This window comes from Equus przewalskii, chromosome 13, assembly GCF_037783145.1.
Source record: "Equus przewalskii isolate Varuska chromosome 13, EquPr2, whole genome shotgun sequence".
NCBI classification, from domain to species: domain Eukaryota; kingdom Metazoa; phylum Chordata; class Mammalia; order Perissodactyla; family Equidae; genus Equus; species Equus przewalskii.
Window position 1 is genome coordinate 91,136,084 of NC_091843.1, and position 17,147 is coordinate 91,153,230.

The following is a 17,147-nucleotide window of genomic DNA, read 5'->3' on the forward strand; positions in this document are numbered from 1 at the left end:
GGTGGGGAAGGCAGAAACACAGGGGCTGCATTCGGGTCCAGGACTGTGTGTGAAACGATGCCGTGCAGATTCTGCATGCGTCAACAGTTTCTTTTCTTTACTCATCCCTTTTCTGACCTTGGTTTCTCAGACCCAGGGCATCAAGCGAAAATTTGTGTGATCTTTGGTAAGAAGGCCGGATCTCAATCTTATACAGGCATGGCCTGTCTCTCCCTCCAACATTTATTATACCTGACTAGCCTGACAGCCAGCTCTTTCATTCACAATTGTTAGTTGCACTGAATTTTCTTATGCAGAGGTAACAAAATGTGGCAACTTTTTATACTTTGTAAAGCGTCCACAGAGTTGGGGGCCATGAACTGTCTATTCGCCCAGAAGTTCTGATCCCTTGACTGGAAGCTCGGGTGAGAGGAACATGAGGGCGAGGAGTGCTGATGCCCTCCCTCCTTCGTCTCCTCCTCCTCCTCCCTCCCCGCCTCTCTCATGCCCTCCCAGAGGGGAGGCTAAGGAAAACCCAGAGCGCATCAGAGAAGGGAGATCCAGAGATCCGGGGTGCCAGCTGGGGAAAACTAGGGAGCCAAAGGACTCTGGAGTGTTTGTTTTCTCTGTGTTTTTGTATTTTCCCACATAGATGTCAATATGCAGTATCCACGACTGAACCCTTGCATGGAGCATCCTCAACTACCAGCACAAACCTCCGGAACAACAATCATTTACTGCATACCCACCAAGGGCAGAAGCTTGAACCCCCAGGAATAACACAGCAGGTGAACTTTCCCTAAATAAACACCGGGCCTTTAAGCATTTTTGCTGGTCATTAGTCGTGCATACAGACCTGGGAGGATAAATGGCAATGTGTTATTTACACACACCTCTCAGTCTGTAATGAATATTTGCCTTTACCCCCATTTATAGCCTGTTCAGTCTTCCTATCTTGCAAAGAATCAAAGGAGATTCACACTACACACACACATTACAAAAAGATTCTGGAAACTCAGTGGACTATGCATCCAAAATATCTTCAGATTATATAGAGGACATCTTTTCAACTATGAGAAACATTTTCAGATCGATGTATGTCCACTAACTAGAGGTAGAAATTCCTCATACAATCCATGGGAGGAATTCAGGTGTGGAGGAGTTCACATTCCTAAGAGAGGCTAAATTATAAGGGAAGATTTTATGCGTCTCCCTGGAAACATGGACAGCCTCAGTTTGCATCTGTGCTGATGGGGTATTTAAATTTTAACAAGAGAGGCATGTTGAGATTTTGTGGGTCCTTTTAGTGCAGAGATGATAAATGGGTTCTTTTTGTTTCACAGAAAGCTTGACAGGTTGAGAGGTCTGAATTCATTAGAATATTTAACCTCGATGTATACGCTATATGCTCGTCTAGTGTGAAAAATTCTCGAGCTCCTGTCTGAGCTGCTTAATTGGTGATGGTTGACAGGAGTCTCTGTGCTCCAGGTCTGGGCTCCACTTTGTCTTCGGGCTTGTCAAGTTGGGTCAATAAGCTCCTAATGAGACATATGTATTTAAATTAAATTCATACAATTTTTCTGCCTTTGTTCTAAGTGACGTCTAGATTGCCACACCACGTGAACGACTCCATCTAGGGTTACATGTGGACTGGCTCTTACAGTGCCGTTTGCCATTTTTCCCTCGGCTTCAATCAACTTGTCATGACACATGTAATTAAAGGTTTCCTTTCTATTTCATAATCTCCTGGTTATATGATTTGCAATCAGCCATGGAAAAAGTACAAAACAGTAGGAAAACCATTTGGTAAGTTTTAAATTACACTAGTAAACAGCTGATAAAAATACCATTTCTCAATTCTTATAGTCCCAATGAAACTAAAAATTTAGACTTTTCTTTTCAAAGGAGAAATTTCCAGCCAAATTATGTCTTAACAATGCATAGTCACTACTACCACTGATAAAGAGGACAATGAAATCTTTACTACTTATTTTAGCTGTAAAGGAAAATTTTGGAATCAGGTCACTTTCCATATCAATTTTAGGAAGAAAATACTTTGTAATTACTTTGTGCCTTCTACTGGATAGTATCAGTAAAGGGAAACTGGTTCTCAGTGACGGTTCACACTGCATTTACCAAGGTACGTGTCTCCCCTTTGTGCCTAAAAGGAAGCCAACAGTGGACAGAAAAATACCTTCTTTGGTCCTTCCCACATCCTCCCTTCTCTGAGTTCCTGGCTGGAGGATAGTGGAGTGTCGGTAAAGAGGTTCTGGAAGGCTTTCGGGAGCAGGCCATCCTGGTCTCTGATGGGGCACAGAGGTCCAGATAAATTCCCAGCCCTTTTTCTGACTGCCCCCCGTACACACCACGTAAAGCCCTTTCCTGAGGCTTCGCTGTCTGTGCCCTCACTGGCTTACCCAGGTGGGGTCAGAACGAGTTGGAGGAGATCAAACTCCACTTTTAAATTTCTGGGCCTAGAGGGCATATGTCACAACTGGGGAGTTGGTGGAACTCTCCTGCCTAATCTGGGGCTGTCACCAGCCCTGGAAGTGTGTGCCATCACTCTGTCAGCCAGTCCTCCAGCCACGGGGACCAGAGGGTAACCAAAGGTCCTTCCATCTCTGTTCTCTGACCTCAGGGGTAGTGGTGAACAAAGGGGAGGCCAACGTGACACGAAGATGGAAAAGAGAGACAAGAGAAGGTTGTGTGTGTGTCTGGGGCAGGCGCGTCACAGGAGGAGGCAGGCGGAACCGTGATGGGGAGCAGGTGCCTCTGCTGAACACGGGCTGCGGCTCTCCGAGGTCACTGACCACGCCAGCATTTTGCAGGATTGTTTAATAAAACCAGCAAAGGGGGAAAAAAGCACCTCCCATTTAAAGGATGAATTTATATTTCTAAAAGGGACACCAGATGGAAGAAAGCAGTGAAATGATCTGTGTTGCATGTTGAAATGGCATGTGGTTCTCTCTGACAGTTATCTGGGCCTTGACATTCTGATTTTCTCTATGAGCTTCAGTTGCTCCCTCAGAGAAACAGGCTTTGGAAGATTTTTTGCAAGTACCTAAATGATCAAGCTATAATCACAAGATTCTATGTCTAAAACTATGCTAAAAAGTGATCTTAGTCAGATTAAAATCATAAACTATAGAACCAGAATTAAAACAAAGGGAATGTTATGTTCAGGAAGGCTTTCTTTCTCAGAGAAAAGATTTCCTATTTTTCCCTTGACCTAACCTTCAATTTGCTTTTTTCCTTTTTTGTTAAGCCAAGAACTTCACGTTCACAATGTATACACGCTGTGTCATGCAGACAATGCCTTCCATACAGAGCTCATCATTTCAAAGCACTGATGATAATTTAGGCCTTGGATAGCATCTCACATTAGAAACAAACAAAAGACGTGATTTATAATAATTTACTTATTGGTCTAAAAGTTAGAACTTATTTTAAAAGTAGCAGTTAGAGAAGAGTAAGAATGAATCATCAATTTAATGACCTCCAGTTTGGGAACTGGCCTGTTTTTCAGCATGGATCACAGAACCCTTAGTAGATAAACCCAATTAAGCAGTGCAGGCAGAAACCCATCTGCCTTTCGACTTTGAAAAGTAAGAAGATGAATATAACAAATTTAACATTTTCCAACATTTCTTTTAACTCCCATCATGATGTGTTTTTTTTTCCCCCTGTTAAAATGAAAACTAACCTTGAATCTTTCCTAGGTTCTTAATTTTCTGTCATCTTGTACTGAAGACACTCAATAGAGTGACATCAGAGAGTTACAATGTAATCAGCTGAACTTAGATCTAAAACTCCACTGCGTTAGATGTTACCCACATCTATCTTTTTATGAACAAATCTTGCTGATTCCGATTGTTAACCAGAGGAAAGTTACACTCTTTCACAGTAATTTAAAGCATCAAACCGACACTTAGTATTCCTTATGTTTCACTTCCCTTAAAGAAATAAAATGAAACAATGAAAACTCCTTTCACAAGGCTCTAGAATCCAGTTGCAAGGCATGGATGTATGTGGTCTATGTCCTCAAATAAAGGCGAAGAGTGGGAGCTCTGTTAAAAATGGGATGACCTTTAAGCCCATGTTGGGGGCTAATTAGGAAGCGGCAAAGGAGTGGTAGTTGGTGGTAGTGACAGCGGTTTGGTGTAAGTCCTGTATAACTAACTAAAAAAAGCTAGACTAGTTGGACCAAAGACGGTTGTTTTAAACTTGAGGAGACTGACCAAACCCTGCGTTACGCTTTCTGAATACAGTGGAGAAAACGAGTGACCATCTCTCTTTCTTGGTGTTAAGAAGGATTCACCACGCATCCACATAGGGATGTTGCAGGCCTGCTGATTTACTGCATTTACCACCACCTTCCTACAGATTTATTTCCTAGATCTCCAAAAGCCCTCAGCAATCAAACGGCAAAAACCCAAGTCACCAGGGTCTCCAAACCCACAGAGCCTCGCTTAAGACAGGCGGGGAAAGAGGAAGCAAGAGGAGCAGCTTTCCCGGCCTGGAGAGCAGCATCAGAGCCGAACGCCCTGGAGCATCTCCATCTTGCTTCACACAACGGGTCCACAGGCACCAGCAACAGCAGCAGTGGTGCCAGAGTGACCTCTGGAGGAGGCCCAGCTGGGACCCGAAGGCTGAGGCGGCAGCGTGTCAGGCACAGGGAAACAGCCGGCCCGCCCTGTTGCTAAGTCATCTCAGACCGTGTGAAAAGCCGCGGGAGCAGCATTTTCCCTCAGCGCTGGAAGGCCCTGCAACTTGGGCCGCCGCAGAGACCCCAGGGCCCAGGCCCGGGGATCTCCAGAGGAAAAGCAGCATCTGTTACTCGGCGGAAGGAAACGCCCCGCTGGCTCACTTGGTTGATTCTTAATGGGATCAATACAGCCATTTTGGAGTTCCGTGCAAAAACCTGACTAAATTAGGGAATTAAAAATCAGGAAGGCATGGAGATTGAAAATGAACACGAGGGGGCTTCTGGCAACCCACTAACGTCTGTTTCTTGATCAGGGTTACACAGGTTGCCTGTTCTGTGAAAATTCACTGGGCTTCTCATTTATGATTTGTGCCTTTTCCTCTCTTTATAATGCCTCAATCGCATTTTTTAAAATTTAAAAAAAAAATTGTCAGGAAGACAATCTGAACTTCGTCACTAAGCGCTAGGGCTGGAAAAAAAGAGTCGAGACAGCGCGGCACAACGCGGATGCATCCGTATCATCCTCACCCAGATGCGGCTTGAATAAACCTCCAGGAACCAGCACTAAAAGGACGATGAGCAGGCACAGAGCAGGGAGAGAATGACGGTGCGAAGGTGATGGCGCACCGCCTCCCGCGTGGGCGCTGCCCACCAGCAGATGACTACACAAAGACCGGCCCTGGGAAAGGCACAGGCGCTGTGCGCTCTCCCGGCGGTGTCGGCCTGCCCTGCACCGACCCCAGACGGGGCCAGAAAACCAGGGATGCTGCAGTGCCGGCGCTTCTGTCACTCACAGCCGTGTGACCTTGAGCCAGTCCCCTCCCTCATCCTTCCTGCCTCTCTGGGCCCCCATCTTTAAAATGGGGGTGATGGTCCCTCTCCTGGCACCACATCAGGCAGTTATGAGAATTTTATCGATAGAAAAGCACCTCCTTAATGTATTATTATCCTCTGGCAATGGTGCTGAAAAATACAATTTTTTAAAAAATCTGAAGTCATTGATTCCTACAGCAGCCACACCCAAAGTCGGAAGTGTGAAATTTTCCAAGGAGAAAATGTGCAAATAAACTAAATTAGAACGGATCAGACTAAAGGCCTACAGTTGGAAGATGAAGAATTATTGAGAGCTCAACTGAGGCATTTCACTGTTGAAATCTCTTATTCTTGAAATTTTTTCGAATAAAATAACGCCATGCTTTCTGTTCACTTTTTTTTTTTTTTTTTAAGCTGAAAGGGAAAAATCAGTGCTTTACAGTGAAACAAAAGAACCAGGTCTGCAACTCCCGTGCCCGCCCCGCAGCCTTTGTTCTGAGGGCCAGCGGCCGTTTCCACATGCAGAGGCAGATGACAAGCGTTGATTTTTTCATCTAAAATAAGGTTTTCCTTCGGTCTTTTACAGGGGCGGGGGGCGAGCAGGGAGGCAGCGGGCGCGCCTTTGTCCGCTCGGCCGCCGTAGGGACCGCAGTGCGGCGGCACCACGCCCACCGCCGGCCGGCAGATGCGCCTCCGCGGCTCCGGGAGAGGAGCGCGCGCCGGGGGCGGGGGGCGCGGGCGCGGCGAGGGGATGGGGGGCGGCTGGGGGGAGGAAGGGCGAGGCAGAGACACGAGCCGCCCACCCGGGACCTAGAGCGCGGCAGAGCCGGCCGAAGCCCCGGCGGAGCGCATGCCCGGCCCTGGGGCGCCGCAGTGCGGGGGCAGGTGCGGCGCGGGGGGGCACTGCGGCGCCGGGGACCCGGGGCGGGGGGGCTCGGTGTGCGCGCCCGAGGCGACGCCCGCCCGACCCCACGGCCCCGCCCAGGCTCCAGGAGAACCGCTATTCGGCCTCTGCAGAGCGCGCTCCTGGTGCGCGCACCCGGCCGGGCGCTGGCCCCGCTCGCCGCCAACCACCCCCCCCCGATCACTCCCGAGGCTGAGACTTTTAAAAGAAAGCCCCACCCCGCAACTTGGGGACCCATTGTCCTTTCTGAAAGCGGTAACCAAGGCCCCGGGGGCGGTACGAGGCGGCGCCGTCTGGGAACGGAGCGCCAGCGGTTCTCCATCTCTGCGTCCCGGGGGTGGGGGAGCGGGCGTGGCCCCAGGACTGGCCTCGTCATCCCGAGGAAAGAAAAGATCGGGAGGTTTTAAGCCAGAAAAGGCATTTCTCGGGGGCTGAGGGGCGGTGGTGAGGATGATCCCCACGCGGGCACTGACTGGCACATGGGACTTGAGCCTGGGATCTGCCGGCCGGGGGTCCCAGCACTTTGCGGGGGAGAGGGGGGAGCTGAAGGGAGTGATTGCATCAGGCCCCCCCGCCCCTTTGCTTCCTGCGGTTGCGGGTTTTTTGTGGCCTCTGCTCCTGACACCTGCAATTCATTTAGCGGAAGAGACGGTGGCCAGCTCGGATCTGCAGACCCAGCTGGTGACAGATCCCTCAGGGTTAGGAGAGTCTCCCACCGGGTCGCAAATCTAATAATTCGTGTTATTCTCCCTAGTTAGCCTAGAAAGGAGTCCGGAGCGATGCGGAGGTGGCGGGCGGAGGCGGGGGTGCGGGGCGCGGCCGAGGAGGAGGGTGGCCGTCGCGCCCTGGGTGGGGTCGCTTCTGCGCTTCTCCCCGGCCCGACCCTGGGGGCGCAGGGCCTCTTACCGAGCTCGATGTTGCCGATGGCGCGTCGCAGGTGCTCCTCGGTCACGATCTCGCCGACGACCACCAGCAAGTAGAACTTAGTGTCGAGGAAGCGATGCGACAGGCTGGGCGAGGTGGTCGCCGCCGGGTTGGCCATGCCGCCGGACGGCTCAGGCTCGGCGGCTTCCACCACCACGGTCGCCATCGTGCCGGCCCTCCGCCTGAGCGAAGTGTCCTGCTCCGGCCGCTGGGCTCCTCTCGTCTGCTCTGCGGCAGGAGAAAGGCTTATCTGGGAAGGTGCGGGCTCGGCTCCGCCCCTGCGCCCCCTCCTCCAGGCGCGGCACCGCCTCCCCTCCGCCCTCTCCTGGAGCGCGCGGCGGAGAGGAGCGGGGAGTGAGAGAGGCGGGGAGGCGGCGCCGCTTTTCTATGGAGACTAGGCAGGGAGCCGGGGAGGAGGAGGAAGAGGAGGAGGGAAGGACCACCCGGCACATCCTCACGCGGTGGCTGCCTCCCCTTTCCAGCCGTTGGCCCAGGGCTGATGTCATCTGCAGCAAATCATCTCGCCCGCGGCCCGGAAGCCGGAGGGACGAGGTGTGCGGACAATGGTCAGAGAAGGGCCTCGAGTCAAGGGGCTGGGGGACCCTAAGGGCTCTGCCGCAGCCCTGAGGGGGAAAACACTCCCCAGCTGCACCCCCCACACGCCCACTGCCCGCTCCAAAGCCTCACCCCGCTCGTGCAGGAGCGCGGGATGGGGTTCCATTTTCAGAGTGGGGATGTTTACCTTGTCCGAGGTGTCTGAGTCAGGGCCTGTGTCGGGTCTGGGGCGGTGAAGCCAGGTTGTCAGGACGTGAGATAGCACAGCGGGCGTGGTGCTGCGGGGACCCCGCCCGCAAGACGGAGCCTGTCTTTTCTTTGGCCTTGTGGATTCAGGAAGACATGTTTACCAGTATTTGCCACCTTCCCTTAAAGAATGCATCAACAAGGACCGTTCTGGGCAAGGCCCGGTGGTGAAAAAGTACTGGCTTTGTGGCGCTCCTGGGAAATGAGGGGGATACAGATGCGGATTTCTTAATAATGTGCGGAACAGATAGTATCAGGCATAACAAAGAATAAAGAGAAGATACTGTCTCTACCCAGCAGGATTACAGTGATTATAATGTACTTTTCAGTTCCTTGGGGAACACAGGAGCAAAATCATTTCATGTGACAATGATGTCTTTTAAAATGTATGTAGCGTTGGGAATTTTTATTGCCTTTGTCCATGTTTAGAAGAACTCATAAAAATGATGTTTAAAGGCAGCCCATCTACAACCATTTCTCACAAACGCACTGAAGATAGCTTCTGTCCCAGGAGAGGAGTGGTGGAGGAAAAGGAACAAAGTGTGCCAACCTGGGGAGGTCATGAAAGACTAGGGACTGCAGGGTTAGGAGAGAAGAATGGCTGGAAATCAGAGTAGGTGATAGAGTTTTAAGTCTCGAATGCGTATTAGTAAAATAAACAAGTAAATAAAAAATGGCTGGATATGCTAAGATTTCCAGAATAACCCCTTGTCTTAGCTGTTAACCACGGTGGCTTATTGGTGATGGACTCTTTGCTCTTAGCTCTTCCCTGAAACTCTGGCATGGGAGTCATGGTGGGCAGCCCAAGGCTGTGGCCCCAGCCTCCTGCCAGTCTGATGGATGGCGCATAAAGATACCATCTGACCCACAGCACTTGGGGTCTGCGGCAAGCTCACAGGTGAGCTGCGTTCACCACTGAGTAGCGACACAGAGTTTCCAAGTGAGATGGTAACAGATCATCTCTTGGTCAAGAGAAGGATTTCTACTGACGTTAGATAGGTGAGGCTGGCACCACAGCCCGTCATTGCTGGAGGACAGCTGGTGAGGAGGACCGTTTTCCAAAAGTCGGCCATTGGAGCTCAGGGCCACCTAATGATTGTCTTTCATTTCTCTGAACAACCATTCTTTTTATTTATGCAATAATTGTCTTCACCTCTATTTCTTTTACTTGTTTATTCTTAAATGAAATTCTTTATTGCTGTATAAATGGAAACACTAATACGCTTATAAATAGAAGGTATCCCTAAGAATATGCAAAATGAAAAGAAGATACTGTGATTAAGTTCCTCCTGTATACTGTTGTTGTTCTTTGCTCAAAACTCTGACCCTGAGGTGCACCCTCCCTAGGTTACAAATGGAGATTAGCAAGGGTTGGAGAGGTGTTACAGACACACTAGCACCTAGCGGAGTTGTTCTTCATGTCGCAACAGAAGGTTGGGTCAAAATAACAACGGAAGAGCTTTCTTAGCGTGAGAGTCAGTGCGGGTAAGTGCCATGACATAAAGTCATCACGCGCACTTTGACAAACAGACGTGCCGGGAGAGCACAGACTGGAGATGCTGACTGCTACTGGACAGCTGCACAACTCTGCACAAGTGACTTCTTCTTTTAGATCTTCAGTCTCTTCATCTGTATCCTGGGAAGAATAATGTCGTTATAACTGAGTGAGTAGCTGTGTAAGAGAGGAGGAAATGGTGTAGTGTGTGAGAACCTGAGACAGTGACTGGAATATAGTAAGCACTCAAGGCACGGTGGATAAACACGCCTATTTTGTCGCAGCTTCCTGGACAATGGAGTAAAAGCAGCCTTACAGAATGTGCAGGTGACATCAAGTTGGGCACAATTACCAACACCTCTGAAACAAGAATAGAATATTAAGGGACACTAAAAACTTAGTCCCCCACATGCATCTCAGTTCTAAGGAGGAGAAAGGGAAAAAACCACCCTATAAAATGCCTGTGTTACCTGCTGCCACTTGCCGTCACCTGAATGTCCCAAGAGCACGCTCTCAACCCACAGCATCTGTGCCCTCCAGCCTGATCCTCTCACCTTTCCCAGCTCAGTGAGCAGTATCGTCGTCTACCCCGAGGAGCAAGCCAGAACCTCACGGGCATCTTAGAGTCCACCCTGCCCCTCAGCCCCACGTGCAAGTCAGCGTGGAGCCATGTCAGTTTTACCTCCCAGGTGTCTCTTCAGTCCATCCACTTCTCTCTGCTTTCGCCGCCCTAGTCCAGCTACCGTCATCGTGGCAGGTGTAGCACACAGGTTAGAGACTGGGTTCTGAAGTCAGATGGGGCCTGGTTTTGCATCCCAGCACCATAGTTTATTAGCTGTGTGCCCTGGGCAGGATGCTTAACCACTCTATGGCTTGGCTTCCCCACTTGTGCAGTGGAGATGAGGACCACCCCACCAACAGGGGGACAGTTGAATGTGTAGAGTGCTTAGGACAGTGCCTTGTATGTAATGAGGACTCAATAGGAGTCAGTGGTTTTTGTTATTACTGTTATTTAACATGTTACTATGGAAAAGTAGAGAGAATAGTATAAGAAACCTCTATGCACCCCTTATCCCCAATCAAATGATTTTTAAATGATTAATCAATCAAATGATTAAATCAAGTTCCAAAAGAGGTCCATATATTTCAATTGATTGATATATCTTAAATCTCTTTTAATCTATGGGTTCCTACTCTATCTTTTTTTTTCCTGCAGAGTTTCACCAAGTCTGAATTTTGCTGATTCATCCCTGTTGTGTTATTTAACATGTTCTTCCATCTCCTGAATTTCCTGTATATTTATAGATGGATCTAAAGGCATGATCAGATGCAGGTTTGATTTTTTTTTTTTTTTTTGCAAGTATACTTCTTAGGTGATATCTATCGTGTTCTTCCATCAGGAGGCACATAAAGATTGGTTGACCTTGTTCTGAGATCTTAGCAGCCATTGATTGTCATTACCTAGATCCACTATTTTATTAACAGTTGGAAAATGGTAATATTCTAATTTTATTATTCTTTCTTCACTTGACAGCTGGAAGACTTCTGTTAGGGGAAGTATCACTCTGTCACTTGGTTAGCCTGCAGTGCAGTTTGTGCAGGAAAGAAAGGATAAATACATGCTTCTTTCTCTTTATTTACTAATTTTCAAAATAATGAATTCGCCCCATAACATCCTCCAAAGGTGAATAATAATTTTTTTGTATCATTAAGAATCTAACTTGAAGTCATTATTCATAATGATATTTTAATTTTCCCATCTTTGGCCAGCGATACGATAAGATGTTCCTGGCTCCCCTTGTATATATCTAACCTCAGAACCTGGAATTAGCCATTTCTCTGATCCTTAAGTGGGAAATGGTGTTTAGAGGCCATAATCTGGATACTAGGGGGGACTTATTGCTACTATCTTGGTCATTGTTTCTAGATGTTTTCAGTAGACAGAAATAGAAAATAAATCTTTTTCAAGATGAAATACATTATGAGGTCGTATTGATCCTGCCAACTCAGGATCAGGACCATAGGGATTTTGCTTAACCCTCAATCTGACATCTGTATTTCCTTTGTCTGATGCCAAGAATTCCAGTTCTCAAGGACACTGAGGGTGATAGAACAAGAATAGCAGATAATTTCTCATTTTCTTTATCTAACAATATATGTGAATTATACTCAAATTAGTAATACTCAGAATAGCAATAAAAATTCTGCTGATATCAACAGGATTACTATTTAGGAATTTTTTTTTTGGCAGTTTTCTTTGTCATTAGACATATCCCAAAGGGTTGCAATTTTAAAAGCTCTTGAATTATTCTTTTTTATATGGTTCTGCCCCTCACTCAATACAAAATTGGGTTTATTTGTTTTGTTTTCAGTTTTTTTGAATTGATTTTTTATATTTAATTTTGCTTTGTAACTATGTAAAATATTTGGTTCCAAAGTCAAATCTACAAAATGAGTTGTATTCAGGGAACTTTCACCTCTATCCCTTTCTCCTCCACCCTGCTCCCTCGCTTTCCCTATAAATAACTCTTTTTTCCTTGGTTTAGCCTTCCATTGTCAAATCCCCTCTCCTACCTCTTTTAGATAAACAGCAGCATGTACATGCAATTTTCCCACTTTGCTTTTTTCACTTAACAATATATCCTGAAGATAGCTCCATAACAGCACATATGAATCTTCTGCCTTCCTCTTTATAGCTGCATAGTAACCATTGTCTTTATTTATTATGATTTATTTAACCAGCCCATTATTGATTGGCCTTATTGAGTTATTTCTGGTTTAACTTATATTATAAGCAGCAGCTGTAACTATTTTTTTCCTGTGAAGCAGCCATAGTAACTTGACTAGCATTGCATATCCACTGGGACCCTCATCGGACCCCGGCTCCATACCTCTCACAGGGTGATCTTTTCTGGTCTGGTGTGTTAGCCCACCCCTCCTTGAGACCCTTGAATGGCTTCCCCTTGGCTTTAGGATAAAGATCATTCTCCTTAGTATGGCCTGCATGGTCCTGCAAAGTCTGGCTCCTGTCTGTCTCTCTGCTTTATCGTTGCTTTCCAGCATCAGCCACACTGACCTTGTATGAGGCCATGCGTCCTCCCATTGTGGGACTTTCCCTTGCTCTTCCCCCTGCCAAGAGCAATTACTAGTTAACTTCACCTAGTTAACGTCTTTTTGTCCGGCAGATCTCATCTCAGCCATCACTTCCTTCCGGAAGCCCTCTCTGACCTTTGTCACTAGGTCACTTAACCTTAGGCACTTTTAGCTCCGTGCCGCACTTATTTGTAACACTTGTCATCATTGCAATTTCACGTTTTTCTATGTAATTTAAAAAATTTGTCTGACTTCAGCCCCGGACTCTCTGCTCTCGGAGGCCAGAAGCATGTCTATCCCCCGCACTGCACACACCCGCCCGCGTACTGAGGCTCCCAGGGCCCCGCACTGGCGTGTGCTCTGTGAAAGTTCAACAGCGACCACGTGAGTGGCTCCTGTTAGCCACGTGCCGGTGCCAGCTGCTTTAAGGACATTGCTTCAGTGACGTCCCACAAACTTCCTGAGAAGTTGGTCTTGTTGTTCCTCACTTTGATGCTTTAAGGGCTCTTTCACATTTCCCATCTTGGTAATTTGTATTTTCTATCTTTTCCTCTTGTTCAGTCCTTCTAGGGGCTTATCAATTTTGATAATCTTTACAAAAAACTACATTTGGCATTACTGATAGTTTTCTGTTGTATGTATGTGTATCTATTGTCATTGAACCTCTTCTTATCTGCTCTATTTCACTCCGTCTAATTTCTTTGGGTTTTATCTTACTGCTTATTTTAGCTCCTTGAGAAGCTCAGGTCCTTGCTGTTCAGGTTTCCTTCTTTTCTGATGTATGTGTTGAGGGCTTTACATTCCTCAGTCCTGCTATAGCCGCACCCTATACATGTTCATATGTCGTATTTTCATTATCATTCACTTCATAATGTCTTCTGATTTCTTTGTGCTTTCTTCTTTTGCTGTGAGTTATTCTTATTGCTGTTTGACAGATTAAAAACTCACATGCAGAAAAGTCAGTCAGTTTGGTCCAAATCCCTGAAAACCTGTGAAAACTCACATGCATCAGGCTTCAAGTTCACAACCTTCTCTCTGTAACGTTCTCCCTCTAGGCTGCAGGAATGGGAGCAGATTAACAGAAGCGCAGCAAACATGTTGGTTGGGAAGAGGAAGGAAAGACAAGGATCTAAAAGTCAGAGTATGTTTCACATCGAATGAGCCTGTAATATTGTGTTATTATTTAAAATTGGAGTGATTCTAGAATATAAGTTAAGGCAGTATGTCATTTAAGGATTAAGAAATAGTCCTTCTTTACTCTGCATTGGCTAGTCTTTTCTTTTCAAATGTTAAGTTAGCTGTAGAAAAATTAACAGAGAGTCTGAGGAAAAGAAAAATTAGAGAAAAGACTGATAAGCAATGAGGTACTAGAGAAGATTCTAAGAGCATGACCTAAGTGTAAGGGGGTGCAGCCGTTCTCTCCACCTGAGAAACGCATGGCCTCACTCTCAACAGTGGCTATTAAGCTGTTTATAAGAGGGAAGCTCCTGAAAGCTCAGTAGCATCCTTCACAGCCAGGGGAAATGTCTCAGACTTATTTCTATTTAATCATTCTTGACTCAGAAAGTACCTCTTCTTTTCTTTTGGTGGAACAGTGAAAAAAATATCATACTGGTAGACCAGTTAGCTAAGATCAGATCGCTTCCTGGCTGTGAACTGGGTCCTTCCCATCACCACATTCCAACAACAAACCTTTGTAAATGCATAGAACACAGAACCAAAGTTCCTCCTTCCCACCTCTAATCCTACTCTCCTCCCTAGAGGTAATGACTGTGATTAAGCTAAACTATGTATCATATTAAATATATGTTATATACATAGTTTATATATACAATATATATAGTTTGTATATAATTATGTCATAGAACTTATATATAACTATGTATAGTTATAGTTAATACATATATTCTGTATACACACGTGTATACATACATGTATATTTATTCTGTGTATATGCACACACATACCTAGCCCCCCAACATATATATATTCATATATATAGCTTTTCCCTCAAAAATGGAGTAACATTTTACATACTGTACTTCAGTGGCATTTTCCCTTTGGAGCTCTTTTCATGCAAATATGTAAATTTCGACCTTATTTCTTAACTACTGCCTAGCAGCCCACAGAAGGAATTTACGGTCCATGCACACTTTCCTCTGTTAGTGGTACTTTAGGAAGTCTTTGTTTTTTCCTATTATAAATAATGTCACAATGACCATCCTTGAAAGTGTTTCTATGTGCAAATGTGTATCTCTGAGCACAGATGCCTAGAAGTCAAACAGATGAGTTGAAGGTACGTAATATTACGTAATACTAACATTAAATGACTCCTGCCAAATGACCCTGCAAAGAGAATTTAGCAATTTGTACTCCCACCACATCATTGACTGTTTCCCCACACTATAGTATAAATCTTTTTAATTTTTGCTCATCAAAGGGAGAAAAATATTTATTTAAAATTGAGCATCTCTTTATTTTCCTTTTTTTTTTTTTAACTAATTGCATTTGTCCTTAAAATTTGCCCTTTTGTCCTGTTGGACTGTTGGTTTTGTCTTTATGGGTTTGTAGGAGCTCTTTATATAATTTGGATAATAAGCTTTGGTCATCAATATATGTTGCAAATATTTCCTCTCAGTCTGTTAGGTTTTGTGTGTAAGCCCATTTGTAATGTCCTTAACCATGTGAGACATTCTATTTCTTTTAAGGTTAAACCTATCTTCTTCCTTTATAAACTATTGGAGGCTGTCTTCCTTAGGGAGGGTCCCTCGCCCACAACCTTAAAACTATTCTGCTAATAATTTTACAGTTTTGTTCAATGGAGAGAGTATTTCATTCAGGAGATCAATAAAGGTTCTCAGAGGAAGAAATATTTGAAATTTTCCTGAAAGAATAATTTCTTTTTCAGTGGGCAGAGATGAGAAGGACCATCTACATGAAGAGAAGAGCGTGAGCAAAAACAACCGGGAGAATGATGCTGAGCTCCTTCTCGAAGACAGCTCGTAGCTTCCTCCTCCCTTCTTTATACACAGTGTACCTTGCTGAACAAGCTGTTCTTTACCTCACTTTTATCACTTAAGAGAGCTTTGAAATATTTCCATAAAGAGCATCCCCATTCCTTTTGACCAATGAGTAGAATCTCATGGTGTGTGAATATCATAATTTGTCACTCTTGTTTTTTTTTTTTAATCATTCCTCTACTGATGATTACTTCCAATCTTTTGCTAATATAAACAGTGCTGCATTAAATAAGTTTCTATTTTTGTCATTTCCCATACGTTAGAGACTATCGGGAGGAAAATTCCTGTCAAAATTGCTGAGTCAAAGGATACACGTTTGAGATTCTCTTAGAGGTTGAAACTTTGCCCCCTGTTGCTCTTGTCCCCGTATGTCGTTATTCTACAAGCTGACTCCTCACAATAGAAGTGTTATCAAACTTTTTGATTTTTCCCAACTTTTAGGCAAAAAAAAAAAAAAAAAGATATCTCTGTGTGATTTTAGTTGCATTTCTCTGATTCTAAGTGAGGCAGACCATCTTTTCACATGTTTGGGGCCACCTGCAGTTTCTTCTCTCTGAACTGTCTGCTTGTGTCCTTTGACCATTTCTCTATTGGATGGTTAGTGTTTTTCTTACTGATTTGTGTGTATACTTTATACATTAGGGAACTTAGCCTTTTTCTGTAATATGACTTACAGGTATTTTTTCTCAGTTTGGCAATTGTTTTTTGACTTCACGTACCACAGATTTTGCCATGGGGAATATTTTTTATGTAGTTAAATTTAACTATTGTTTCATGTGTGGTTTATGGGTCCTTTCTTATATTTAGAAAGCCCTTTGCCATTCCAAGATTATATAAGAAAAACTCTCCCAGGGTTTTTTCTAGTGCTTTTAAGACTTCATGTTTAATATCTGGGATTCATCCAGATGAAGACGGTGAGATAGAGACCCACTTCCTTTTCCCCAGCTCCGCAGTGTTTTACTGACAGAAGACTGCAGAATTTTGTAATGACTTGGTAACTTATCTTTCTCCCCAACTGATTTTGAAGTGTGTCAGAGCAGAAACCTTGATTTCATGTTTTTGTTTCGTAATCCACCCTGCCCCTTTAACCCACTTCAGCCGATTCACCAGAACTTCACCTAGCGTCTGGCAATTAAACAGTTCTGATTCTGCATTTCTTGACTGCTGGGGAGGTAAGATCCGCCTGGGTTAAGCCAGGCCTACCCGGGGAGCTGCTGAAAATGAGGCTGGACCTTCTGGGCCTTTTCGTTAAACTCAGGCTCTTACCAACTAGCTGAGCCAAGTGAGTCACACCGACACACGTAGAGGATGGCGTCCCAAGGGGAGAGAGTTATCTCCGAAGGAGCCGAGCCTGCCTGGAGCCAGAGCTTCTCGGCTGGCACTGCAGACAAGCAGCTGCTGCCACAGCAAACC

At 45.6% G+C, this 17,147-nt stretch overlaps 1 protein-coding gene and 1 long non-coding RNA gene across 2 annotated transcripts in view; one reads left to right on the top strand and one right to left on the bottom strand.

The window, feature by feature from the left end:
* Positions 1-7,806, bottom strand: part of MAP1B (microtubule associated protein 1B) — an 89,171-nt gene extending 81,365 nt beyond the window's left edge. The window contains exons 1-2 of the mRNA XM_008539775.2: positions 7,721-7,806; positions 7,308-7,633 (exon numbers count right to left, since the gene is read on the bottom strand). Of these exons, the coding sequence (XP_008537997.2) occupies positions 7,308-7,491 (184 nt within the window). The 5' untranslated portion in view covers positions 7,492-7,633; positions 7,721-7,806. The remainder of the gene's footprint in view (positions 1-7,307; positions 7,634-7,720) is intronic.
* On the top strand, positions 6,798-15,963 carry LOC139075191 (uncharacterized). Its single transcript, XR_011525340.1, has 3 exons — positions 6,798-7,099; positions 13,777-13,855; positions 15,623-15,963. It is a non-coding gene; the product is annotated as an uncharacterized lncRNA (long non-coding RNA).
* The last annotated feature ends 1,184 nt before the right edge of the window (positions 15,964-17,147 follow it).